Source organism: Orcinus orca, chromosome 19, assembly GCF_937001465.1.
Source record: "Orcinus orca chromosome 19, mOrcOrc1.1, whole genome shotgun sequence".
In the NCBI taxonomy this organism is placed as follows: domain Eukaryota; kingdom Metazoa; phylum Chordata; class Mammalia; order Artiodactyla; family Delphinidae; genus Orcinus; species Orcinus orca.
In genome coordinates, this window is record NC_064577.1 from 28987236 (window position 1) to 29012222 (window position 24987).

General features: G+C 56.8%; 1 protein-coding gene and 1 non-coding gene across 2 annotated transcripts; both read right to left on the reverse strand.

Moving 5' to 3' along the window:
- Positions 1-1103: 1103 nt before the first annotated feature.
- On the reverse strand, positions 1104-24701 carry FBF1 (Fas binding factor 1). Its single transcript, XM_049702033.1, has 29 exons — positions 24564-24701; positions 22233-22260; positions 21396-21437; positions 19151-19244; positions 18461-18521; positions 17498-17548; positions 15490-15631; positions 14883-14960; positions 14222-14341; positions 13742-13880; positions 13485-13618; positions 12788-12887; positions 12085-12519; positions 10663-10761; positions 10230-10318; positions 10003-10061; positions 9026-9181; positions 8783-8883; positions 8449-8655; positions 7661-7768; positions 7440-7579; positions 7238-7356; positions 5782-5904; positions 5412-5597; positions 4788-4964; positions 4571-4708; positions 4341-4458; positions 3868-3977; positions 1104-3274 (listed from the first exon to the last, which is right to left on the reverse strand). Exons 1-29 carry the CDS (start codon positions 24600-24602, stop codon positions 3191-3193), a joined length of 3477 nt encoding a protein of 1158 aa, XP_049557990.1. The 5' UTR covers positions 24603-24701; the 3' UTR covers positions 1104-3190.
- Positions 6807-6910, reverse strand: LOC117203610 (U6 spliceosomal RNA). Its single transcript, XR_004486475.1, has one exon. It is a non-coding gene; the product is annotated as a U6 spliceosomal RNA (small nuclear RNA).
- Positions 24702-24987: the final 286 nt, after the last annotated feature.

Here is a 24987-nt window from a genome sequence, read left to right on the forward strand (position 1 = left end):
TTGTTTCTGAATCCTCTTCTACATGCCTCTAAACCCACCCCCACCCCAGCCTGCCCCTCTAGAGATGAAGACTCATGGGACCTCCGGGGCAGAGGCACAGGGCTTGCTAGTCAATCAGATGACTGTTATTTGTCCATTATTCCTTACTTTTGAAAAACACTCCTGTTCTCTCGCTGTCCTAGAACCCTCTAAGAATGGGGCTTGCTGGGATTTTAACTGTTTGAAAGGCCTAGCAGGGATTCCCACTGGTATCAACTTGAGGCAAATAATAAACATGAATAACTCTTGAAACTGGAAGTATTAGCCCAGCCAGTGTCTTTGATCATCATTACTTTCCACCAATATTTCTCTTTCTACAGGGAACATCTGGGTTTATGACCTTGAGGAGTTGTTTATAATTTTGAAGGGAAAAAGAAAGATCAGCAGATACGTTAACACTCACTCCTGTGTGCAGCCGTCTCCCACCTGTGGCGTGGGAGAACGTTAATGAAAAGGGGGTGTGTAAGCCACCTGCCACACCTCAACGCCAGTGACAGGGATCCAGAGCAGTTACAGGCACTGGGTAACGTGTCACCGTAACTAAGTGCCCGTGCAAAGTGTCTACTTGGCTGTTCCATGGGCACCCAGTTGCCCAAGACAGCAACCTGGGGGTCGTCCTCGACACGTCTTTCTTCCTGACCCTGCCTGCACATCAGGCACCAGGTCCCTCAGTGCCACGCCCGGTGCTGTGCTGTCCCGGCTCCCCTATACCACGGCAGACAGCCTTCTGCCCGCTTCCCTGCCCCCACTCTCGCCCCACTCTGGTTGGTCTGTTCTCCACCCAAAGCCACAGTACTTTTTCTAAAACACAAAGATGGTTCCACCCTGTTTAAAACCCTTCAATGGGGCTTTCCTGGTGGCGCAGTGGTTGAGAGTCCGCCTGCCTATGCAGGCGACACGGGTTCCTGCCCCGGTCCGGGAAGATCGCACGTGCCGCGGAGCGGCTGGGCCCGTGAGCTATGGCCGCTGAGCCCGTGCATCCAGAGCCTGTGCTCCGCAACGGGAGAGGCCACAACAGTGAGAGGCCCGCGTACCGCAAAAACAAACAAACAAACAAACAAAAAAACCAACAAACCCTTCAATGAATACCCATTGCCCTGAAGATAAAAATTCAAACTTTAACAAGGTAAACAGAGCCTCGTCGACCTGCCCCCTAATTCTAAACTCATTCCTGTTGGGTCTCCCTGCACCCTCCCCCAATATGTGCCTGTGATCGCCCACATATCTGTCAGGTGACTGCTTAAATGCCAGCTGCTCCCAGGCTGTGCCCAACCTTAGACCCACCTCCGGCCCTTCACACAGGTGGGAATTCGTTAAGTGTGTGTTGAGAGGATTGAATTCCAAGCTTCAGCACGGCTTCTAATGGGACGCGAATGCTTCCCTCCTCTGTGTGGGCACCACCCCACGCAGCGGCTTGGGGATCTTCTATGTCACAGAAGCACCGTGTGCAGCAGCTTTTCTAGAAGGAGCCAGCAGTGATGTGGCTGAGCGCCTGGGGCTTTGGAATCTGTCCAAGCAGAACTCAAATCCAGGTTCTGCTGTTTGCTGCGTCACCTTCGGCAGATTATTGAACCTCTGAGTCTCAGTCCCTTCATCTGCGAAGTAGGGGTGATAATCGCACCCTTCTCCTGCTTGTGGTCCAGCCAGGGGAGTATGGGGCTGGAGAGTTATTACAGCAAATAACAGCCCTACAGAGCAAACATTTCCAAGAAACAGGTTCAAACTCTGATGAGCCATGGCAGATTCTAAGAATCCAATCATTAAGAATACTGCAATTTAGGGAATTCCCTGGCGGTCCAGTGGTTAAGACTCTGAGCTTTCACTGCTGAGGGCCCGGGTTCAATCCCTGGTTGGGGAACTAAGATCCCACAAGCCTCATGGCCAAAAAAAAAAAAAAGAAGAACATAGCAATTTAGTGGGTCCAAGAGGCTGTATATAAATGAGCTCCCTCTGCAAGCTGCTCTAAAAGAGCAGAGATGCACCTGTGCCCGCTCACACCCCACTCGGCACTACCCTCTCCTCCACCACCTTCCTGCTCCCCAGACGGTCCCCTCTGATGGGAGGTGAGAGAAGCCGCTCTAGAGGTTAATTGTGATTTTATTAGTTGAGTCCTTGGGTCTGCAGGAGACAACTACCAATCCTCCCACCCCTCTCCTGGCACCTCTCTGGCCGGCCTTGGCCCTCTGCCCACACGTGGAGAAGGGCGGAGCCCCCCACCCGGGACAGCAGCCGGGGTGCGGCCCCTCATGGTCCTCGGCACTCTGTATCCTCCAAGGCAGGGGCTCTTGCTCTGTCATCTTTGTTCCCACTGGCCGGGGTTTTGTGGCAAGTGAACAGCATGGAGAAAAGCCTTCTGTCCCTCCCCACACCCCACTGTCACCCGCAGCCCCCTCTTTGCCTCTGCGGAGCGCATTAGAAGACGCCGATGAGGCCAGAGTCTGTGCTGGTGAGTCCGCTGCCCCGGCAGCTGGGAACGAGGCGGGGGCTTTGTGCGCCGGCTTGGGAGCAGGAAGGGCTGGCTGAGTCCCAAGGGCAGGTCAGTCTGTGAGGTAAAAGCCTCCGGGCACAGCGCCCTTCCTGCCCCTGCAGCACCTCCCACCCCCTCGGCCAGGAGGCTAGAAGGCTCTTGAAAATTTGCGGCCTGACTCTACGTCCCCATCAGGGAGGAGACCCGGCGCTCCCTCTGCTGGCCTCTCAGGCAGGGAGGGCAGCAGACTCCTTGTGGCAAGGGAGTCGAGAAGACCCCCCGCCTCAGAAGAGGCCCAGGCGAAAAGATCCCCAGACCATCGATGGGCTGAGGGGCCGAGGGGCCCACAGAGCCCAGTCAGACGCTGGGCCCTGAGCCGGACGTCTGCGGGGCTGGAGCACCGACGCCGTCGCTGATGGTGTCGTGGGGCTGAGATGTCCTCAGCCTCGCGTGTCCCCAGAGGCTGCTGCCTCCTGGGGAGTCTGAGAGGCACGGGGGCGCCTGCCTGCCTCCGCACGGGCCGGAGTGTCGGAAAGAACGCGCTGGCACCCTGTCCACAGGAAGAGCTGTAATCAGGCCCTGGGCGTTGCAGGGCTCTCCCTGGCCCCCCTGCTCGGCGCTGGAGGCCGGTGGGCAGTGGGACGGTTCTAGAGTCAGGCCTCTGCTGAGGAGGCAGTGGGGCCTTCAGGCTGAATGCGACGTCACGTTGTAGGAGGCTTTCTTCAGGGTCTCCAGGAAGAACTGTTCGTTCTCCAGGAAGTCACGGTCCTGAAAGGCAGGGCTGAGTGAGCAGCCACCCTCTGGTTCCCTCCTGCCCCGTTTCTGTGCACAGGGACGCGGGGTTGCTGGACTGAGAGTGAGCTGGACCCTGGGTGCCAGCCGAGCAGCCCTCCCTCGGGGCCCCTCTCACTCGCATCCTAGCTCAGCCTGGCTCTGGGAGTCAGTGGGGGTGGGGCAGGGAACGAGCACACGCACTGGAGTGAGACACCAGTGCTCACGCCCAGTGGGGCCACGTGTTCGCACGTGACTTCATCCCTCTAAGCCTGTCTGTAAACTGGAGACAATAACATGACCTGCCTGGTAGGGCTGTGGGAGGGTACAAGCTTATCAGGCACGGCACAGAGCCTGGCATGTAGGAAATGCTCCATCAGTGACGCGGTGAGCATCTCTGAGACGTGTCCTCTAAGCAGTCTGCGCTGCTGCTCTCCTCCAGGGGGTGGGCTCAGCCCTCCCCGGGGCCAGGCTGTGCTCCCTCCTGCCTCTGCCTGAGCTGCTTGTCCCCAATGTGAACACGAGGAGCCCTAAGTCCAGGGGGAGTAGGTGGGCCTGGGCCGGGGCGGCATCTGCTCTGGGAAGCTCACCTGCTCAGCTGTGTGTTTCAGCAGCACCAGCTTGGCGTAGAGGTGCGAGGGGCCCAGGCTGGCTGGCAGCTGGCTGCACTGAGGAGCCGGGGGGACAGGAGCCATGATGGCTGTAAAGGCCAAGGAGGACGGAGTCAGGGACTGCAGCGCTCTAGAGCCCCTGAGCCACAACTACCGAAGCCCGCGTGCCTAGAGCCCGTGCTCCGCAACAAGAGAAGCCACCGCAATGAGAAGCCCGCGCACCACGACGAAGAGTAGCCCCTGCTTGCCGCAACTAGAGAAAGCCTGCACCCAGCAACAAAGACCCAACGCAGCCAGAAATAAATAAACAAACAAACAAAAAACCCAAGATGACTTTAAAACCCAGCTGCCCCCTAACCTGAGCACACAGGAGGCGTGGGCAGGGTGTTGCTGGCCCTGCCCTGCCCAGTGGGCCGGCCGAGCCAATGTCCCACCCGCCTGTAGCCACTTACCACTCAGGCCAGAGGCTGCCGAGCCCTGGGCCCTGGAGAGCAGCCCCACGGGCCCAGAGGGCAGGTCCTGTCGGATACGATCCAGCTGCAGCCGCTGCTGGGCCAGACTCAGATTCTCCTGTCCCCGTCCCCCCAGAGAGGACACAGCTGTGAGGGCAGAAGGCTGGGGGCAGGGGTGGGGGTAGGGATGCCCTGGGAGCGGGGGGAGCGGGAGGCAGGAAGAGCCTTGCCTGGTGCACGTGCCGCTCCTGCTGCCGCAGCTGCTCCTGCTGCCGCTGCACCAGCTGCAGCCGGGCCTGCTGCTCTGCCTGCACCTGCCGGGCCTCGCGCAGGGCCCGCTCCCCCTCCTCATACTTCTGCGAGGCCACCTGCGGGGAGGCCGCCTGGGTCAGCTGGGCTGGTGGGGTGGGTGCACTGCCCACGCCCAGGGGCTGAGCCGCTGGGCACCTGGCTCATGCTCTCCACCTCCTCAGCGCGCAGCCTGATGCGCTGGGCGGCGGCGCCGACCCTCTCCTTCTCCAGCCGCAGCTCCCGGCGCTCCTGTTCCAGAGCCTCCCTCTCGGCCGCCAGCTGGTCCTCTTTGGCCCGGAGCTCACTTGCCCTGAGCTTCAGCTCTGCCTGTTCCTGGAGACAGCAAAGCCTCTCTGCAGCCTCCTCCCCGGAGCTGAACTGGGCTCTGCTCAGGGTTCCGAGGACCCGCTGGCCGCCCTGCCTCATGGCTGTGGCTCGGCTCCGCCCTGACTCTGGGAGGAGGTGGTGGGAGACCTGGGGCCAAGCCCCGCTGCGGCCCCTCGCCCCCGCGCTCAACTTCTCGGAATCCGATTTCTAGAATATCTAAGTCACGGGAACGTGATGAGGAGTTAATGAGCAAATGTGTAGAAAGTACCTGCGATGATACGATAAAAGGAAGTAGTTATTACGATGACTGTTGTTTTAATTCCTATACTCCTGTTACCGCTGCACTCTTTCCTAAGCTGACACGTCCTGACGGAGGGGCTGTGAGGCCCCGGGGTGGGGAAAGGGGCAGGGCTGCCTGGGCTTCCCGCTGTCCGGGGAGGCTCTGGGTCTTACCTTGGCCAGGCTGACGAGGGTGCCCTCCCGCTGGGTGTCCACCTGCAGCGCCCGCTCCACCGCACGCTCGGCCCGCTCCTTACTCAGCTTCTGCTGTGCACAGAATTCGGCCCACTCGGCCGCCAGGCGCCGCCGCTCCTCCCCACATTTGTGCATGACGGACTTCTGCTCCTCCAGCAGGGCACTCTGGGGCGAGGGCGTGAGGGCACAGGTGAGCATCCCTGGGCGCAGGCACTCTGGGGCGAGGGCGTGAGGGCACAGGTGAGCATCCCTGGGCGCAGGCACTCTGGGGCGAGGGCGTGAGGGCACAGGTGAGCATCCCGGGGTGCAGTGGCAGGGACGGAGCTGAACGCGCTGTGGCCGGGCTCACCCTGGCCCTCTCCATCTCCTCCCGCTCTACGGCCATCTGCTGGGCCACCACCTTCCTCTGCTCCTCCAGAGCGCGCTGCGCGGACTCGGCCTTGGACTGCTCGGCGTTCACCCGCCAGCGTTCCTGCGGGCCGGGCAGGGTCAGGGCTGAGGGCTCGCGCCCCCCTGGATGCTCCGCCTGCCCCCATTCAGGCCGGAACGTGCCCTGGGGAGCCGTGCAAACCGCCCTCCTCTGGCTTCTCCCACAAACACATCCTTTCCTGAACGGTGAAAATGGGAAGGAGCCTGAGGCCTGCCGGGGCCCAGCTGCTGGGATTAACTGTGCTGAGGCTGATGGCTCGGGAACCGCTGCTGAGAGAGGCACCTTGCGGCTCCAAAGGGCCAAAGAACAGCAACATCCCTGCTCCCTGAATCGCCAACTACAGCACTGCCCGCCTGTCTCTTGTCATCCAACAGGGAAAGAGCACCAGGGTGGGCATGACACCGTATGCCAGGGGACTCAGGGCACACACAAGCCTGGCCCGAGACAGGCGCTGAATACAGCACCGAATGAAGGGCTGAATAAATATGGTTCACGATGTAAAAACATCTGTGTCTATGTACTCATGTCTACAGGATATATGTGATGTCATCAATGGCTATCTCTGGCTAGTGGGTAATTTTTATTTTCTTTATTGTTGCCTGTTCTTTTAATTTTTTCAATGAGATGTATCACCTTATAACCTTGTACAGAAAAGGAAAAGGTATTATTATTATTTCTGAATTCATCAAATATTTATTGGATCAATTCCATCAGGGATTGCTTTTTTGTTTGGCATAAGGTAGGGGTCAATTTGAGTTTTTTCATAAGTACAGCCAATTGTTTTATTTTAATTTTTTTTTTTTGCTGTGCTGCCCAGCTTGTGGGATCTTAGTTTTCTGACCAGGGATTGAACCCGGGCCCCTTGCAGTGAAAGCATGGAGTCCTAACCCCTGGACCGCCAGGGAAGTCCCCATAAGTACAGCCAACTGTTTAAGCACGCTTATTAAAATATGGAACACCTCACGAATTTGCGTCATCCTTGCGCAGGGCCATGCTAATCTTCTCTGTGTTGTGCCAGTTTTAGTACATGTGCTGCTGAAGTGAGCACGAAAAGCCATGATTTTCTAAAGAACGAAGCTCGCTCTCATACCTGGAAGATACGTAGGGAGTTTAAATACGTTATCTGTTACAGCTCAGAAGGCAAGAGCACTTCTCCGAAAGTCCCAGGCATCCCTGATGAGCAGGTAGGAGCTGGATGGGGTAGGCCTGGGCCGCTTCTGGAGGTGGGGAGGTGGGAGCCCCTGCAGAGGCAGGAAAGGGCAGGAGAGACATTCCAGAGGAGAGTCCCGAGGCCCAGGAGGCGAGGTCAGAGTACAGCTGCCATCCCCTGGGTGCCCGGGGGAGACAGGCCCTGCGGCAGGAGGACGCGCCCCACCTGCTCCAGCAGCCGGCTCTGCTCGCCCAAGCGCGCCTCCATCTTCCCGATGACCTCCTGCAGCCGGCTCCGCTCCTCCTCCATGTCCCGCTGCTGCCGGCTCAGCCTCTCCTGCAGTGCTGGGGGCGGCCACAGGGCACTCACTGCCCGCCCACCTTCCCACCACGGGGGACAGGAGAGAGGCACGTGTGGCCTGCGGTACCTCGGAGCTGCTCGTCTCGCTGCCGGATCCCCAGCTCCCGCTCCTGGGCAGTGCTGAGGTGCGAGGCCTCCACGCGGGAGGACAGCTCGTGCAGGCTGCTGGAGAACTTCTCCATCTGCTCGATGATGCCATTCAGGGACCTGCGGGGGGCTCAGGTCACGGCGGCCTGTGGAGCCCAGCAGGGCCGCACCAGGCGGGCAGGGCCTGGATGGCGCGCCTACCGCGTATGGGAGGTGGCGCTGGTGACGGCGTCGATCTCCCGGTCCTTCAGCAGCTTCAGCCGCTGCAGCTGCTCCTCGTGGTCCTTGCGCATCTCCAGGATGGAGGCCCTGGGGGACAGCGGGGAGGGCGGCTCTGCGTGGGAGGGGCCTGCCTCCGGGTGCTCCATGCTCCGTGGGCCTCTCCTCCCCATCTCCGGGCACTGCCTCACTTTCCCCGGCTCCTCCGCCTTATCTGTCTTGCTGCCTCAGTGCCACATCCACTCTCTGGGGGCAGATTCCTTGTTATGCAGCAAAGGACACTCGACAGGTGTGCCGACAACCCTTTCGTGCCTGGCCAGTCTGAGCCGTGTGAAAAGGCCGGCTGTGCCCCCGTCGGCCAACTCCCTCACGTGCTTTTTCTTAGTTTTGCTCTCATCTAGAAAGGTAACCAGATCAACGCGCCAGGCACGACCTTTTCCAGGGCCAACTAGTTACTAGGCTCGAGAAATGGGGCCGGTGAGTGGGTTCACCGGTGCTGAGTTAGCCCTCGGGTTGCTTACTGCTGCCAGGCCCTGCCCGAACAGCTAGTGACCTTGGGCCCTGCCGGTATGCCCTCCCTGCTCTGTAGGAGTGATGGGTCCCACTGGTGGGGCGATGCGGCAGTGAGCTCGGCCTAGGTCCTTTCCCAGAATGGAAGGGGTTGAGCCTCGGTCCAGAGGCTGCTGAGCCCATGGCTTGGGGTCTCACAGCAATTGGCTTTCCCTGGCCACCCTTGCAGGCAGCCCCCCTGCCCCGGGCCTCCCCCTCACCGCTGCAGCTCCCGGAGCCGCTCCATCTCCTGGTCCTTCTCCTGCACGGTGGCCGCCAAGCGCCGCTGGTGCTGGGCTGTGAGCTCGGCGCGGGCCTGCTCAGCCTCCTGGCAGCGCGACAGATACTGGGCACACAGCTCCTCGTTCTCTCTCCGCAGCCGCTCTTCCCGTTGCTGGTACGATGTTTCTAGCACCTTGACTCGGCTCCTGCCAACAGCACACCCAATTGCGGGGCTCAGGAGGTGCCGGCGGCCACCCGAAGGGCCTCTCAGAGCACGGGAGCTGGGGCCGGCCATGAGCCACCGGAAGTCCGGGCCGGAGGAGCGGGGGGTACCTGTGGGCGCTGTCGATGAGCTCCAGGTCTGCCTGGTGCCTCTGCTGCAAACTTTCCAGCAGCAGCATGTGCTGCGTCCGCTCCAGCTCAAGCTTCCGCACCTGGGAGACGGCGGGAGGGACGGGGTGTGTGTGTTGTGGGGGGCAGGGTCCCTCAGACCGCCTGGGGAAGCCGTCCGGCCATCACGTGGCCCGCTCCCACTTCAGCCCTGCCCCCGGAGCCGGCTGCCCCTCTGCCCCGCACCTGGGCCTCGAGCTCCGCCAGCCGGGCCTGGCTCTGCAGGAGGTCGGCCTGGAGCTCGGCAGTGCCCCTCTGAAGCTGAGCCTGTGCCGCCAGGAGCTGCTGCTGGTACTCGGAGCCGGGCAGCAGGCTCCAGGCCAGGGACTCTGGGAGCAGGGACTGGAGGAGAAGGGGAGGGATGTTCCCTGTCAGGTAGGGGACAGGGACTCAGCTGAGCTCACCCACCTCTGGCCCTCACTCACTGGACCTCCCAGGCCCTGTGTCTGATCTGGGGCTGTAGACGGGGACAAGGTCGTGACACCGAGAGGCCAAGGATGAGGCCCGGGAGCGTCAAATGGTCACTGCCCCTCCCCTCGCAGGTCTCACTGGGGAAGATGAGTCTCCCTTCCGCCCTCAGAACAGCATCCTCCCAGAAAGGGTTCCAGATCCCTGGATAAACAGCCGAGTCCCAGCAGAGCCTTGGCTACAACAAAAGGTTGTGACCCTGGCCCTTTCTGTCAGGCCTGAAGCCCCAACGCAGACAGCCGTTCTGGTTCCCGAAGGCTGCCCACCACCCACCATCTCAAAGGCACTTCCGGGTTACCCGGGAAGTGCCCCCGTGGGGCTAGGCCTCCTCAGGCCCGGGGGTCACCGGCGCCGCTGCACCTGGGAAACAGAGGCGGTGCAGTGGGAGGAGGGCAAGGATGGAGGAGGCTTTCTAGACAGAGCAGCAGGACACCCGCGGCCCTGCTTTCTGATTAGAGCCTTCCCAGCTGCCCCCACCCGGGTGCCACCTCACTTCCCTACTGACGCTGGCGAATCCGCGCCCAAACCTGCCCGGGAGTGGCACAGAAAGTGCTGGCGGGGAGCGCCGGGGGAGCTAGCTGATAGCACGACGCGTGCCTCCCAGCAGCTTGGCAGGTTTGGCAGGTGTTGCCTCTGAGCACGTGAGAATTGTTCCATGGGCCCGAAACCTACACCTGTTGGTTCACCCTCCCTACCTGGACAGGCACAGAGGGCCCTGGGGCTTCCCGGGAGCTTGGGGAGCCAATTGCAGGCTCTGAAAAATCAACAGCAGAGCAATGAGCAGGGGGCGCAGGGAGGGCCGCGGGCTGGGCGTGTGCTCGGGACAGCCCAGCTTCCCTCGTCTGCCAGGGCCCCCGAAGGAAGCGCTCAGTGTCTCTCCTCTGCCCAGAGTTACACCCCTCGAACAAAGCAGAAGACAAACCAGTGCCGGAGCAATCTCCAGGGGCTGCTCCCCTCTTTGGGTCACCCGCGTGGAGGGCCGAGGCAGCGGGGCTCCAAGTCACGGGGGGCCTGAGGACACAGGAATGGGGGTGGCAAGCTGAAGAGCCTTCTGCGTAGGACGCCGGGAGCAGGGGAGGGTTGGCCCAGCAGGAAAGGAAAATGTCAGGTTCAAGTCACTGACTGCAAAGGCCTGGAGGCTGGTAGTTTACTAAGAGTGAGGTCTCAGCTGGGAAAAGGGGACGGGGACCCCCTTACTCCGTGGGCCCCTTACTCCGTGGGCCTGCTACGTGGTCTGGGATACCACACGCCACGCTGACCACGAGGAGCCCAGCACAGCCGTCCGCCGCTCTAGGGAAGGGGGCCCGGGCCACCCCGCCGCACCTCCCCTAGCCGCAGCCCCGCCATGAATGTACCCTGAGGCGGCAGGCCGGGCAGGCGGCCTCTGTGCTGGCGTGCCTGGGGTCCCCCCGGCGGCTGCTGGCTCGAGCCCTTGGGTGCCGGCAGCAGGCTGGCTGAGGAAGTAAATGTTAAAGTGAAGGAGGCAGAAGGTCCGGGTTAGGCTGGACCAAGACGGGCTGGGACAAAGCCCACGAGTGAAGCTGTGTGGCCGCCCCTCCTCCCGCCTCCCCTCAGCCTTCCTCCTGTTCCTAACCATCCCGTCTTGGTAATTCTCCTCCCAAGTCTGAGCGCCTGGCCTTCCGTAGCCCGTCCTGGCCTCAGTGCTCACTGGGAGCCCCTGATGATGTCCCAGGAGCGACCACAGGCCTGTTACGGGCAGCAAGGCCGTGCGCCGGTCCACGCGGCTCGCTCAGCTTCGGCGGAGGGCCTGCTCACTCACCCTCCCGCCGGCTCCAGCACCCTTTGGGCTCCTCGCTTCTCCTGTCTGGTGCTCCCCCTTCCTTCTCGGCTCTCGGGATCACCTCGGTTTCAGGTCCAGGTCCAAACCGCCCTCCTCATTCACCCCAACCCCAGGGCTGGGTGACATCCCTGGCCTGTCACATGAGCGCCCCGCCTCGCCTCCCCTTCGCTCCAGCCACAGAGCATCCTGCTGCTTCCTCTGGACAGTCCCGGCCTCGCCAGCCCCCTCAGGGCCGCTCACATCCTGCGGCCTCCCCTTCTCGAACACTCCCCAGGAGCACGAGCGGGTCCCCAAGAGCACGCGCGGGTCCCCAGGAGCACGAGCGGCTCCGACCCGCGCACGCATTGCCTGCCTTAGCTCGGTCAGCAGGGCAGTTGGACACTGGGTGTCCCACCAGCCCGAGGGCGCTGTGGACAGAGCCCCTGCTCAGAGGCACCGGGATGGCTGTGTGTTTGCCATAAGGGCGCCCTTGGTCTCCTGCCCGATCAGCTCAGCACCTGTCCCCACAGCAGTCAGGGAGTGAGCGTCGGCAGCCCCCCAGCTCCCTCGTGCTTTCATCTGAGCAAAGGCAGGGAGCTGGACACTCTCCCCAGCACCTAAAGAAGGGGAGAAGCACGGCCGAGAGGCGGTGCTCTGCTCTGAGGCACGCTGTGGGCACTCCCGACTGAGGCACCAAGACAGCAGGGTCCTCCTTCCACTGGAGACAGCAGCCCTAGGACTTCGTTGGTGGCACAGTGGCTAAGACTCCGCGCTCCCATTGCAGGGGGGAGTGGGTTTGATTCCTGGTCAGAGAACTAGATCCGACTTGCCGCAACTAAGAGTTCGCGTGCTGCAACTAAAAAAGATCCCGCACGCCTCAACGAAGATCCCGCACGTGGCAACAAAGATACCTCGTGCTGCAGCTAATACCCAGCACAGCCAAATAAATAAATATTAAAAAAAAGAAAATTAAAGGGACAGCGGCCCAAGCCCCTACCTGTCGGAAGGCAGCGCCCCTACCGAGTGCTGGCCCTTACAGGCTGCGTCGTGCTCCTCTCCGGACAGACCTTGGGACTTCTTCCGAGACAGGGCATGGCTCAGCCAGTCCTCCTCCTTCTTCCCAGACGCTCCTGGCTGGGAAGGCTGGCTGCCTTCGGCAGGAGAACCGGTACCCTTGGTTGGTGGCTGTGCCCCCAAGGAGGGCAGCCCGGCCGGGGCAGAGTGGTGGCTGGGAGCAGAATGCTGGCTGGCGGGAGGGGGGCCCCTCCGAGCCTCCCTGGTCGGGGAGGTAGGGAGCAGGTCCAGGCCTTCGTCCTTGAGGCCCAGCCAGTCAGCACCTCCCCTCCTGGGCTGGGTAGGGCTGGATGCTGCTGGGGTGCTCTGTCTGGAGCCTGGTTCTCCCTTGGGGTCTGTGCCGCCTTCAAAGAACCTACTTCAAGACAGAGAAGTGGGGGGTCTAAGGCAGGGCAAGCAGCCTGTCCCAAGAGGCCACTGACGGGCCTTCCCCTCCACTGCTGGGGGTGACTATGGGGCCCATGCTAAGAAGTTGTGATGCCCAGGGCCCTGCACAGCCAGAGCCGCGGCAAGCTGAGTGATGTCCGTAGAACACCATGAACACCCATGAAAGACATCTTGGATTCCGCCCATTTTCCCAGCGGGCAACCTCCTCCAAGGCCAAGCTCCTTGCAGGCCCCGCTTACCTGACGGACTGCCGGCGGGACTGCCGGCCCTCGGAGGAGCCCACGGTGGGCTGATAGGCCCCAAAGGTGAAGTCCTCGTCACCCCCGGGGTCTTCTTTGTCTGTGAATGAAGGAACCTGTGATCTAGAGCAGGGGGACTCAAACTCTTCTCTGCAGCTGCAGAATTCTTTGTTTAAGAAAAGCTGAACTGGCAGCCTGATGGGTAAGACGAGTGATAGGGAAGCTGCTGTGGAGAAAGCAGGGTGAGGGGCTGGGCGTCTGTCAACACTCAGGCTCCAGCCTACAAAACATCACCCAGGAGCTGTTAAGAGTGTACCAGCGGGCCCTGCCGCAGACCCCCTGCAGGTGAGGCGTGGTGAGCGGTGCGTGTCACGAGCGTGATTCTCAACAGATGGCCCGTGGGCCGATGCTCTGAACGGAGGAACACTGGTCCAGGGCAGTGTTTTTCAAACTGTGAGCTGCTGCCTATTAGCAGGTGGAAATACTAATTCAATGAGTCGCAACCAATGTATTTATTAGTCAAAGAACACATAAATTGAATGTGGTGACTATTATTTCCTGACATTTTTTGTCTCAGTAATAAACGTGAATAATTAAATGTGTGTCATGATGTAAAGCTTATTTCTTATCATGGCTTGTGGTAAAATCCTGTTCTGGGGGTCCACTCCCCACCGCCCCTGCCCCACAAGCTCCTCACCCTGTGGCCGCTGATACTTCTTGTCCAGCTTGAATTCCCTGTGCTCCCTGGTGCCCGGACGGGCCAGGAGTTTGGTGGCAGTGCCCCGACCCAGCAGCTCATCCAGCTTGGAGCGGGCAGGGAGGGGCCCTTCCCTGCAGGATGGGACATAGGGCTGGTACATGTGAACACAAGGGGCTCCTGGGGGACCCATACTGTACCCTCCCTCTCACTTTTCCCTGGCCAGGGAGGGACTCTCCGCTCACAGGGACCCTTACTGGTCTCCCGTGTGCCTCCTCTCCGCTTTGGGGCTGTCTCCAAACCCCAGGGTGGCCATGATGTCGTCCCCATCGTCAAAGAGCAACTCTTCTTTCTTTCGGACTGGAGTGTTCCCAGGAGTTAGAGTGATAGAGGGCGCTAAGGGACAGAACACAGGGCACAATGCCCACAGCCTTCTGGCTGCAACGGTGATGTTTGAATGGGTCGAGGGGGGCGTTTCCCTGCAACCCTGGCCTTTGGGTGGAAGAGCGGGCACGGCAGTGTCTGGTCTGCCCACAGCACCCAGCTTCCCCAGCCCCACTCCCACAGCCCCACCCCCGGGCTCCTGCATCCCCCCTCCCCGTTCCCAGAGACTGATAACCTCTTGGTCCAGGATCTGAGACCTGTGGTCCCTGCCTGGTGGGGTGTCTGGCTCTGCACGGGAAAGTTCAGTTAGCCAACTGCACCTGCCCTGGGAATGGGTAACACGCCCACCCCACCTTGATCTCTGGCCGGGGCTGGGCTCTTTACGGAAGCTGTTTTACTCTCCGTCCCCGGCAGCTTCTTGGCGATTCCTTCCTCATCATCAGAGAGAAGTCCTGCCAACGGGTCTTCCAAGTCTCATGGCCAGAAGGGGAAGCAAAGGGAAGACTGCACACTTCGTTCAGGAAAACAAGCGCTGTGCTGTGCTAGGGGAGTTATTGCTCTACTGGAGATTTCTAGCCGCTCTGATATCTATACAAGCCGCTCGGCATCTGGGGGCCTGGGTTAGCGGGGCTCGGACACAGACCAGGCTGGGCCAGGGGAGAGGAAGCTGGGAGAGTGGCCCGGGCTTCAGGGCCTGCACTGAGGCATGAGAAGAGAAGTAAAACTTCCACGCATTCATGAAGGAAAAGGAACTTTTCCCCACACTTTATGAAGTCTTCAGTTTGACACCTGGCTTCAAAGTCCTTGCAAATAAGTGCCCCAGACATGCCAGCCAGTAGAACGTAATTAGTCCCTCCCTGAATTCATGAGGAACAAAACCAGCGGCAGGAGCTCTCTGCTCCTCTTCTGACATACACAGTGGCCCGGCCTCGGGCAAGCAAGTAAGCATCGCCCAGCCTACTGCACTCTCAAAACTGAAGCACCCCAGAGGTGTGACTGCAGGGCCTGTGGTACCTTCGAAGGAGAACTTCCTGTACTGATGCCCAAGGCTGGTGGGAGAGGGAGATAGCTTCTTGGTGGGAATGGCATCTCCTGCAGGGAGCAAAGAGAAGGCAAGGTCACAGGCCTGGATCTCTCCTGGCCTACGTTCTGCCAGACCAAGACTGGGACCACTGGGCTGGCGCACACTTCTACCTGGAGGCTGAGGGCTTGTGGCCGTGGACACAGCCATGGGATGGGTCTACACCTCTCCGGTTCTCAAACAGGCTTCTGGCCGGGAAATGTGGTCTGGAAGCTACCTCTGGCCCCCTATTCACAAGTTGCTCCAACAGGGACATAGGTTTGGGAGATGCACAGGCTACCATAAAATTCTCCAACTTAACTCAAATGGCTTCTCCAGGAGCTGCCATGTTGGACTTAGAGGGACTGGAAGAGCCGTAGGAAGGAGGAAAGCTCAACCTGTCTCCCTCCCCCACTATAAATACTCTAACACACACGCACACAATGAGCTCCTGGCCTCTCCATCCCAGGCAGAGAAAACCCACAGGGCTGAGAGCTACCCTCTAAGCACCTCCCACATCCCCAAAATGTCCCTTGATTCGCGGACCTATGTCTCACTCACGTTTCTCATTGGCTGTTAACACACCAGCAGGTTTAAGAGGACTAGGCTGCTCTTCTTTCCCAGAACCCTTTGCAGACCTTTTGCTTGAGGCTAGATTAGACTTCTTCAGACCCAGGAGGTCAGCATCCATTTCATCCAGATCCTGGAAAAGCAGGGAGGGGGGAGGAATCCCCACAGGTGCTCAGCCAGCAGGTGCTAAACACCCTCATGCTCTGAGTAGCCTGGTGAGGGTGTTGCCTCCAACTTCCATATGGAACAAATGGGGACTTGGGGTGGGGGACTGAACACGGACAGAGGCAGGGCCAAAGCCCAAAGACTCAACATAGTCGATCTCAGATAAGCTGAAAGGTCTCAGGTTGGTACTCCTATCAGCCCCACCGGCAGCTCCTGCCTTGATGCTAGAATGAGAGGGTGCCTAAAACCTGCTTTCAGCAGCTTCTCACAAAGGCTTAGCGAATGTCAAAGCTATTTGCAGTAGAAACGAAACAGCAGGATCCTGGGGTTTAAGACTCCCCAAGGGACTACCACTGGGCAGTGACAAGGGACCTGAGGCAAGAAGATAACCCTCTGTCCAAAGTCAAGAAAAATTTGATCTCAGGAATTCCCTGGTGGTCTGGTGGTTAGGACTCCGCGCCTCCACTGCAGGGGGCCCGGGTTCAATCGCTCCCTGGTCAGAGAACCAAGATACAGCAAGCCGAGCAGCTCGGCCTGGAAAAAAAAAAAAAAAAGAGGCATGAAGAAGCCTGCAAAATACAAAGCCTTTAAAAAAATGTCTTTTTCATCTGGATTCCTTAGCCTGCCTGGGTCGGGAGAAGCAAACTGACAACAGAGGCAGAGGTATGAGAAGGATGCTATTCTGGGTCAATGAATGGTCTACGGTAAGGGCATTAAAAACCACCATAAGCATGCTGGGAGAGGAAGATGGTCGGGGACTCCCTGGTTGCCACAAGCCCTTGGTACAGACTGGGAGCATGGCGATTTTGATAAGTGCGGTTGGCGCTCCAAGGGCGGTTGGCAGAAATGTGAGGAAACAAAAGAATGAGAAAACTATTCAGAAGAAAGGTGAGTTGGGAAAGATAATGGAACCAAAGGTAAGCAGAGTGGGTGGAGGGTTCAGCTCGTGGTTCTGGAATGAGAGACTCAGAGCCACCACTATCGACTAGTCAGAGGACTCGAGGGTCACGCCCAGGGGGCCCAGCTGCCTGGTCTTGGGGAGGAGCAATTTCAAACTGAGGTTAAAGAAGCTGATTCCGGAGCCAAGAAGGAAACAGACTCCAACCCTTCAGGGTCCCACAGGGCTGAAAGCAAGCGCTCAGCCCTGGCCTGTGGCAGCATGGGTTAACCAGAAGGGACATGAAGCGGAGGTCAGGTGGGAGGATGCTGCTGGACAGAAGGGGAGGGAGAAAACAGGACCACTCAACATTTTAGACCCCAGCCAGGCCACCCGAGCCCCATGAGATGGTGCTTATGAATTTATGTCTTAAAATTCCATTGCAAAGATCAGCTTGGGGCTCGATCTGACAACAGGACAGCTGTACTAAAGGGGACTTGGCAGGGGATGTGAGGAGAAATCTGGAGAAAGATTAAGAGCAAGATTTAGGAGGGAATTCCCTGGTGGCTCAGTGGTTAAGATTCTGGGCTTTCACTGCCATGGCCCGGGTTCAATCCCTGGTGAGGGCAGTGTGGCCAAAAAAAAAAAAAAAAAAAAAGAACAAGATTTAGGGGAAACGGTCTCCCCCTTTCCTCACGGGGGGAGGCAGCCCCATTTCACCAGAGGCCTGTGACGTGACTGTGTCTCTGGGTGGGTGAATTTCCATAAACCAGGAAAACTGATGTATACCCAGAGGGGCAGAGAGGGCAAGAGCTCATGAATGCCATTCTTGCATGAGGTGGGGCTCAGAAATACAAATTGTAAAAGAAGAAATGAGAGGGAGAATGAAGGCTTGGCACAAAATAGTATCCCACCCCGTGTCCCCGGCTCCCCGCATCGTGCAAGCTGTTTCCTTACCTTCATGGCCTGGAGCAGAGCCTGCGGGTCTGCATCGGAGATGTCTGAAACCTACAAGATGGGAGGTAACGAGGTGTGTTAGTCAAGGTCCAACAAAGCTCAGGGCCCTTGTTGCCTTGCTTCTGTTAGGGCAGGAGCAGAGCTGGGTCAGGGGGCATAAACTGGAGGGTCCTGCCCTCACTTGGGGCTCAGGTATTGTAGGAAGTCAAGCCTGCCCAGTTGTGGACACCCAGGAAGCACTGCCACTTTCCGGTCCTCCCAGCAGTAAGTGCACAGCCATCATAGGACTCAAATTAGGCTACTTTCCATCCACGTGATTGGACAGCGTGGAGTTTATTATGGGAAGCACAGTTAGAAGTGGCAACATCGAGCCTAAAGCAGTTGCTCGGAGCTCTACTTTCTAGCTCATCTCACTGGTAGAAAGGAAAAGGATGCTGCCTTGGGTCCACTCAGCAGCCATTCATTCATTCATTCATTCATTTATGGCTGTGTTGGGTCTTCGTTGCTGTGCACAGGCTTTCTCTAGTTGCAGCAAGTGGGGGCTACTCTTCGTTGCAGTACGCAGTCTTCTCATTGTGGTGGCTTCTCTTGCTGCAGAGCACGGGCTCTAGGCACGCAGGCTTCAGTAGTTGTGGCCCATGGGCTCAGTAGTTGTGGCACAAGGGCTCAGTAGTTGTGGCTCGCAGGCTCTAGAGCGCAGGCTCAGTAGCTGTGGCTCGCGGGCTTAGTTGCTCCACGGCATGTGGGATCTTCCCGGACCAGGGCTCGAACCCGTGTCCCCTACATTGGCAGGTGGATTCTTAACCACTGCGCCACCAGGGAAGCCCCAGCAGCCCTTTGAAGAATGAACTGGCTTCGCAGGGACTTCTAAACCTCCGTGGGCAGCCCCCCGGCACAACACTCATCTCACTGTCTCTGGGGATAAGTAGGGTCAGTGAGGAGCAGGGAATGCGCCAGGCTCACCTCAGCATCAGCTCCTGCCAGGCCTGCCCTGGTGCTGAAGGCATCATCTTCCAAGAGGAACCTGCAAAGGGGCAGAGTCAGCACCCACCCACGAATGGTCCCCAGGGCACTAGATGATTCTAAGGAGGGAGAAGTGGCTTAAAGAGTCCAAGTGAACCTGAATAGACTCTTCTCTGGAAGAACAGAGTTGCTGAAAGGAATTTCACAGGTCACCTAATGCAGTGATTTTAAAACTTTTTTAAAGCAGTAGAGCCCTTTAAAAACAACAGGTAAGAGAGAAAAACAGAACTGCTTGGGCTAAAATGAAGGTGGAGGGCAGAGAGCTCACAAAGTGTCTCCCTATCTCGCAACTCTCAGGAGGACAGACACAATCTGGGAGGCACCTATCTAGGCCTATCCTCTTATTCTGAGGGTAAGAAAATTGAGGCTCAGAGAGGTTCAGGAATTGCCCAAGTTGACACAGTAAATAACCGATGTAGGACTAGAAGCCAGAACCTCCGACCTCCAGTTCAGTTCTCTTCACACTCCTCCAGGCTCCTTCACTGCCCAGGAGCTGACGGGAGGACCGGGAGGTGGTGACACTACAAGCGGGGCCCACAGTGAGTGGAAAGTGGTCGGTGGGTGGGGGAGGGGGAGGAGCATTGGGCCTGAAACGGGGCTTGGATGCCCAGGCCAGTCCCGTGTGCTCACTTTGCTCTAGCCCTTGAGGGAGGGAGCGCCTGAGCTGCACCTGTGGCGTCTCTGGCACGTGAAGCTAGTTTAACAGGCTTCTCAGGAGGTGTCGCTGGAAAAAAAGAAAACAAAAGATGTGATTCGGTCACAGAGAACTGGAGTCAAGGGGAAAAGGATTGCAAGTTCCCCACCAAGCTGTCTCCCACACCTTCCTACTGAAAGAGAGGCCTTTTTGGAGGAAGTAAACTGGCCCTGTAGGCAGGTCCCTTAAAAACCAGAATGGGGGAGGGAGCGGTATGTTTCCAAGCAGGAAGTCAACCCAACTGGTTTCAAATGAAGAGGCTACTCCCATGCCACCGCAGCCCCATGGAAATGCAGGAACAGCAAGGCACTGCCATCGTCCATGGGCCTGTGCTTTGTGGGTTCTTATGGGCCAGGTGCGGGAAACCTCGGCCTTGTTGTCCCTGGTGAGCTGTGCATGACCCCGAAGCCCTGCTTCTCAGTGCAGCAGACACGGACACACAGGGTAAGGGACTAATGTCCAGAATATAGAAGGAACTCGTACAACTCAACAATAACAAGATAAACAACCCAATTTAAAAACTGGGCAGGGCTTCCCTGGTAGCGCAGTGGTTAAGAATCTGCCTGCCAATGCAGGGGACACGGGTTCGAGCCCTGGTCCAGGAAGATCCCACATGCTGTGGAGCAACTAAGCCCGCGTGCCGCAACTACTGAAGCCCCTGCGCCTAGAGCCCGTGCTCCACAACAAAGAGAAGCCACTGCAATGAGAAGCCCGCGCACCGCAATGAAGAGTAGCCCCCGCTCACCGCAATCAGAGAAAAGCCTGCGCCCAGCAACGAAGACCCAACGCAGCCAAAAATAAATAAAATAAATTTATAAAAATTTTAAAAAAAGAAAACTGGGCAAAGATCTGAATAGACCTTTCTCCAAAGATATAAACGGCCAGGAAACACATGAAAACATGTTCAGCAACAATTAGTCATTAGGGAAATGCCCATGGAAATCACGAGATGCAACTTTTCACCCACTAAGATGGCTATAATCAAAATGAAAATAACAAGTATTGGCAAGGATGTGGAGAAACTGGAAACCTCTTACACTGCTGGTGGGAATGTAAAATGATACAGGTGCTGTGGAAAATAGTTTGGCGGGTCCTCAAAAAGTTAAACATAGAGTTACCACATACCCCAGTAATTCAACTCCTAAATTCACACCCAAAAGAACTGAACACATATGCCCACACAAAAACTTGTACCTGGAGGTTCATAACAGCATTATTCATAATAGCCTAGCCAAAATGTGGAAGCCACCCAAATGTCTATCAACTGACGAATGACCAAACACAACGAGATACATCATACAATGGAATATTATCGTCCAGCCGTGGAAAGGAATGAAGAGAGGAATGCTACAATGTGGACAGACCTCGAAAACATTATGGAAAGTGAAAGAAGCCAAATGCAAAAGCCTCACACTGTATGATTCCATTTCACGTAAAGTGCCCAGACTAGGCAAATTCATAGAGAAAGAAAGTTCAATAAGTGGTTGCCTAGGGGTCGGGGAGGGGAGAATGAGGAGTGACACTAATGGTATGGAGTTTCTTCATGGGGTGATGAAAAAGTTCTGGAATTTGACTGTGGTGATGGTTGCACAACTCTGTGAATATACTAAATGCCACTGAATTGTACACTTTAAAAGAGTGAACTTTGGACTTCCCTGGTGGGGCAGTGGTTAAGAATCCGCCTGCCAATGCAGGGGACACGGGTTCGAGCCCTGCTCCAGGAAGACCCCACATGCCACAGAGCAACAAAGCCTGTGCGCTACAACTACTGAGCCTGTGCTCTAGAGCCTGCGAGCCACAACTACTGAGCCCATGTGCCACAACTACTGAAGCCCGCACACCTAATGGAGCCCGTGCTCCATTAGCAAAGACAAGCCACGGCAATGAGAAGCACGTGCGCTGCAACGAAGAGTAGTCCCCACTCGCCTCAACTAGAGAAAGCCCGCGCACAGCAACGAAGACCAAACGCAGCCAAAAATAAATAAATTAAAAAAAAAAAAGTGAACTTTATGTGGATTTTATCTCAATTCAAAAAAAAAAAGAGCAAGCCTAAATCAGGGGATTCCAGCAAAGGGGCACTTACTCTCATCTCCCAGGAGGTCACCAAGGACTGGATTTTATCTCAATTCAAAAAAAAAAGAGCAAGCCTAAATCAGGGGATTCCAGCAAAGGGGCACTTACTCTCATCTCCCAGGAGGTCACCAAGGACATCATCGATGGAACCTGGAACAGAAAAGGGGCCACTGTGACTTCAGGAGGAAAGAATGGTCCTTAGGGCCTCATGTCTTGAGACCTCATCCGGGACCTCAGAGCCCTCAGAGGTTGGGACTTAGGCTTGGCTCTCTCTTCACTGGCCATGAGATGTTTTCTAACTCCTGGCAACAAGTCACAATGCTTTGTTGAAAGACCCCAGGGTGGAATTTGAAAATAACTTTCTCAAAGGATGATGGTGAAGATTTTTCAGTAGAACCTACATGCTACGTGACACACTGGCCAACAAGCCAGTCTTCCAGACTCTGAACAAAGCCCAGATGCTTCTCTGGGGAAAGTGTTCAGGATTTCTAGGCACATATACAAGCTTCTTTCATACCAACAGTCTCTTTGTCCCCTTCCAGCTGAGCGCCCGCCCCTGCCAAGCTGGTTTGAAGACACACCACCTTGGCCACTTTCCGATGCAGCATGTAGGGGAAACCCAGGTGTGAGTACCGAATTAGTTCTCAGCTCAAGCTTCAGTGCCTTTACCACCCTTAACCCCAACGGTATACTTCTAGATACAAATACTTCAACAAGAAGGATTTTTTTCCCCCAAGTCCCATCTGTTGTTTATTTCTGAATTACTCCAAGGGCCAATGAGGCAGCATAAGGAATTCCCTAGGAAAACCAAAGCTGCCTATGGGATTATGGGGAAATCAGCAAGACTCACACTGAGAACATTCAGACAGACACGTCTAAGTTATGTGTGGACCCAAAGTGGGGGAATTATTTTTGGTGTAAGGGTGGTGTTCCATCTCCACTCACCTTTCAATCCCTTCTTGGTTTTTGGTGCCTAAAATGGGAAAAACAAATCACATTAACAAGATGAGACAGTGAACGTGTACTGAAACCAACAATGCAGAATGAACTGTTTTGCCTTTCGCCAAGTCACCAGAGGAAAAGGCGCACCAATGGCATTTATAGACAGAGGCCCTTTATGGTTTTCTGAGTTTTGAGAATAGACTCATTCAGAGCATGAAAAGGGCCCCCACTAACCAGCAGTGGACACCACTATGGGTGCCATCCGGTGGGCAGAAGTCTCTCCTTTTCCCTCAGATTTCCAGACGCCACACGCAAACCCTCCCAGCCAGCCAGGATGTAAAGTTTTCCTCTATTCCATGTCCCTGACTCTTCAGGATCAGTGACAGACATGTAAGGATGCTTTCAGATGAACATTCAGAGGCTCAAAAAAGATGCTTGCTTACTGTTTAATAAGAAGTTTTTTTTTCCCCTCTGGCCGTGTCACATGACACGCAGGATCTTAGTTCCCTGGACCAGGGGTCAAACCCACGCCCCCTGCATTGGAAGCGTGGAGTCTTAACCACTGGACCGCCAGGGAAGTCCCATTAATAAGTTTGCTATCAATGCTCCTAACCATCACTCTTCTTTGGGGCCACCCAGCCCCCAAAGTACTTCATGCAGTTAAGATCTTGGAGGTGGGAGTAGGGGTGAGGGCAGGCTCCCATTTCCACACACCTACTCTGCATTCTGCCTACCATCTCAAGGCTCTGGGGGCTGCCTGCAGCTCCTTCACAGCGCTGTCCAGCTCATTCGAATTCTGCCCATCAGGCTCATCCTCCCTAATGAAAATTAAAGTGGCTGCTTAAAAATTATTTGGATTTAACAGTGGTTGAGTCCAAGGTTGATCAAGCCTTCTCTCACTTTACCCATTCAAGAGATCAAAACATTTCCATCAATTAAAAATTCCTTGTAGGGCTTCCCTGGTGGCGCAGTGGTTAAGAATCCACCTGCCAATGCAGGGGACACGGGTTTGAGCCCTGGTCCGGGAAAATCCCACATGCCGTGGGGCAACTAAGCCTGTGAGCCACAACTACTGAGCCTGTGCTCTAGAACCTCCGAGCCACAACTACTGAGCCCGCGTGCCACAACTACTTAAGCCCATGCACCTAGAGGCCGTGCTCCACAAGAAAAGCCACCGCAATGAGAAGCCCGCGCACCGCAAAGAAGAGTAGCCCCCGCTCGCCGCAACTAGAGAAAGCCCGCATGCAGCAACAAAGACCCAACGCAGACAAAAATAAATTAAAAAATTCCTTGTAGGGTGAGCAATTCAGATGAGAAGCGAAGTGTTCTGGGTAACTCTTCTCTTTTCTTCTCTTCTTTTCAATATTTATTTATTTATCTGGCTGCACCGGGTCTTAGTTGCAGCACATGGGAACTCTTAGTTGCGGTATGTGGGATCTAGTTCCCTGACCAGGGATCGAACCCAGGCCCCCTCCATCGGAAGCGCAGAGCCTTAGCCTCTGGACCACCAGGGAAGTCCCCTTGGTAACTTTTCGAGGCCTGGACATTATTCGAAAAAAGTGCAGTGGTCCTCATCCCTTACTCTGAAAGAGAATGCGGAAAATGGCAGGTACCCATCTCAGGAAGGAGGTGGGTGCCTAGCACTAAGGCCAATACACCTTCCCAGGCAACACCCTGACTACTTTCCTGGCAGCGTTCAGAGCAAAGAGCGGCTGCAAATGCTGGTTACTCCTTGATAGTATTTTCACTGTCGGTGGAAAAATTTCCCTTCACACTAACTGTAAATCCGACTCACTCCATTAATAGAGAACTGTTTTCCCCAGAATTATCATTCTCTCCCACCTCCTCCTCAACGTTGCCAAAACTGACCTTTGGCACAGCTTGGAAGAAAGGAGTGGGAGGTGGGCCTCTCTAGTTCTCTGGTGTCGGCCTGTCCTGTTATTAGAATGCAAAGTTTATGTGAGGTTACTGTACAGGGGCCACTCTGAATGGTTGTGTTTCTCTTTCTCTGTAATGCAATGTTCACGGCCTACAAGTCTCAACACGTTTTGTCTCTTATCACATCCAGGGGCGTCTGCCATCTCCTAGCGATCCTCTCCCAGCCTCCCAGACCGTGGGAATTTCTAAGGGAGCATTGCAAAGGCCTCAGGGCCACAAAGACCATCGCGTCATTGCATCTGCTCAGCCAACTTCGTGCCAGGCGTTTTAAGATCCCGAGGCCGCCCCTTAGTTAGCGCCCTCCCGGAATCACCCCCTCGGTCTCGAGACTCCCCGCCCCTCCATGCGCCACCCGCTCCGCGCGCCCAGCCCGTCTCGATCCCGAGCGCAACCTACGATCCTTCCAGCCCCTGAATCCCCCCCGTTACACGCCATTCCCCTTGGAGGCGCAGCCGCTTGGACGTGTCCCAGACATATCCGCTGCTCCAGGCTCCACTCGAGCCCAGCTCAATCAGGCCTCCCGCTTCGGAGCCTCTACATCGCCAATCTCTCAGTCGCCCGGCCTCCGGAAGCAAGGCAAGGCGCGAAGCATTCTGGGGGTTGTAGTCCTAGGCCCGCTCACCTGCCGGAGACAAGGGAACCTGGGGCACCGAGATGAACTACATTTCCCAGGGTGGCTCGCCGCGGCCGTTAGTTGGCGCCCGGCCTCTTGTTTGCGGCTTGACACGTTGCTAGGAGCTGCCTGAACGCTTCTTTGCGAAGCGGTCGCTACCCGGATGCAAGGCCGGTGAGCTTCTTCCTCCCGGTTTCCCTGGGGAAC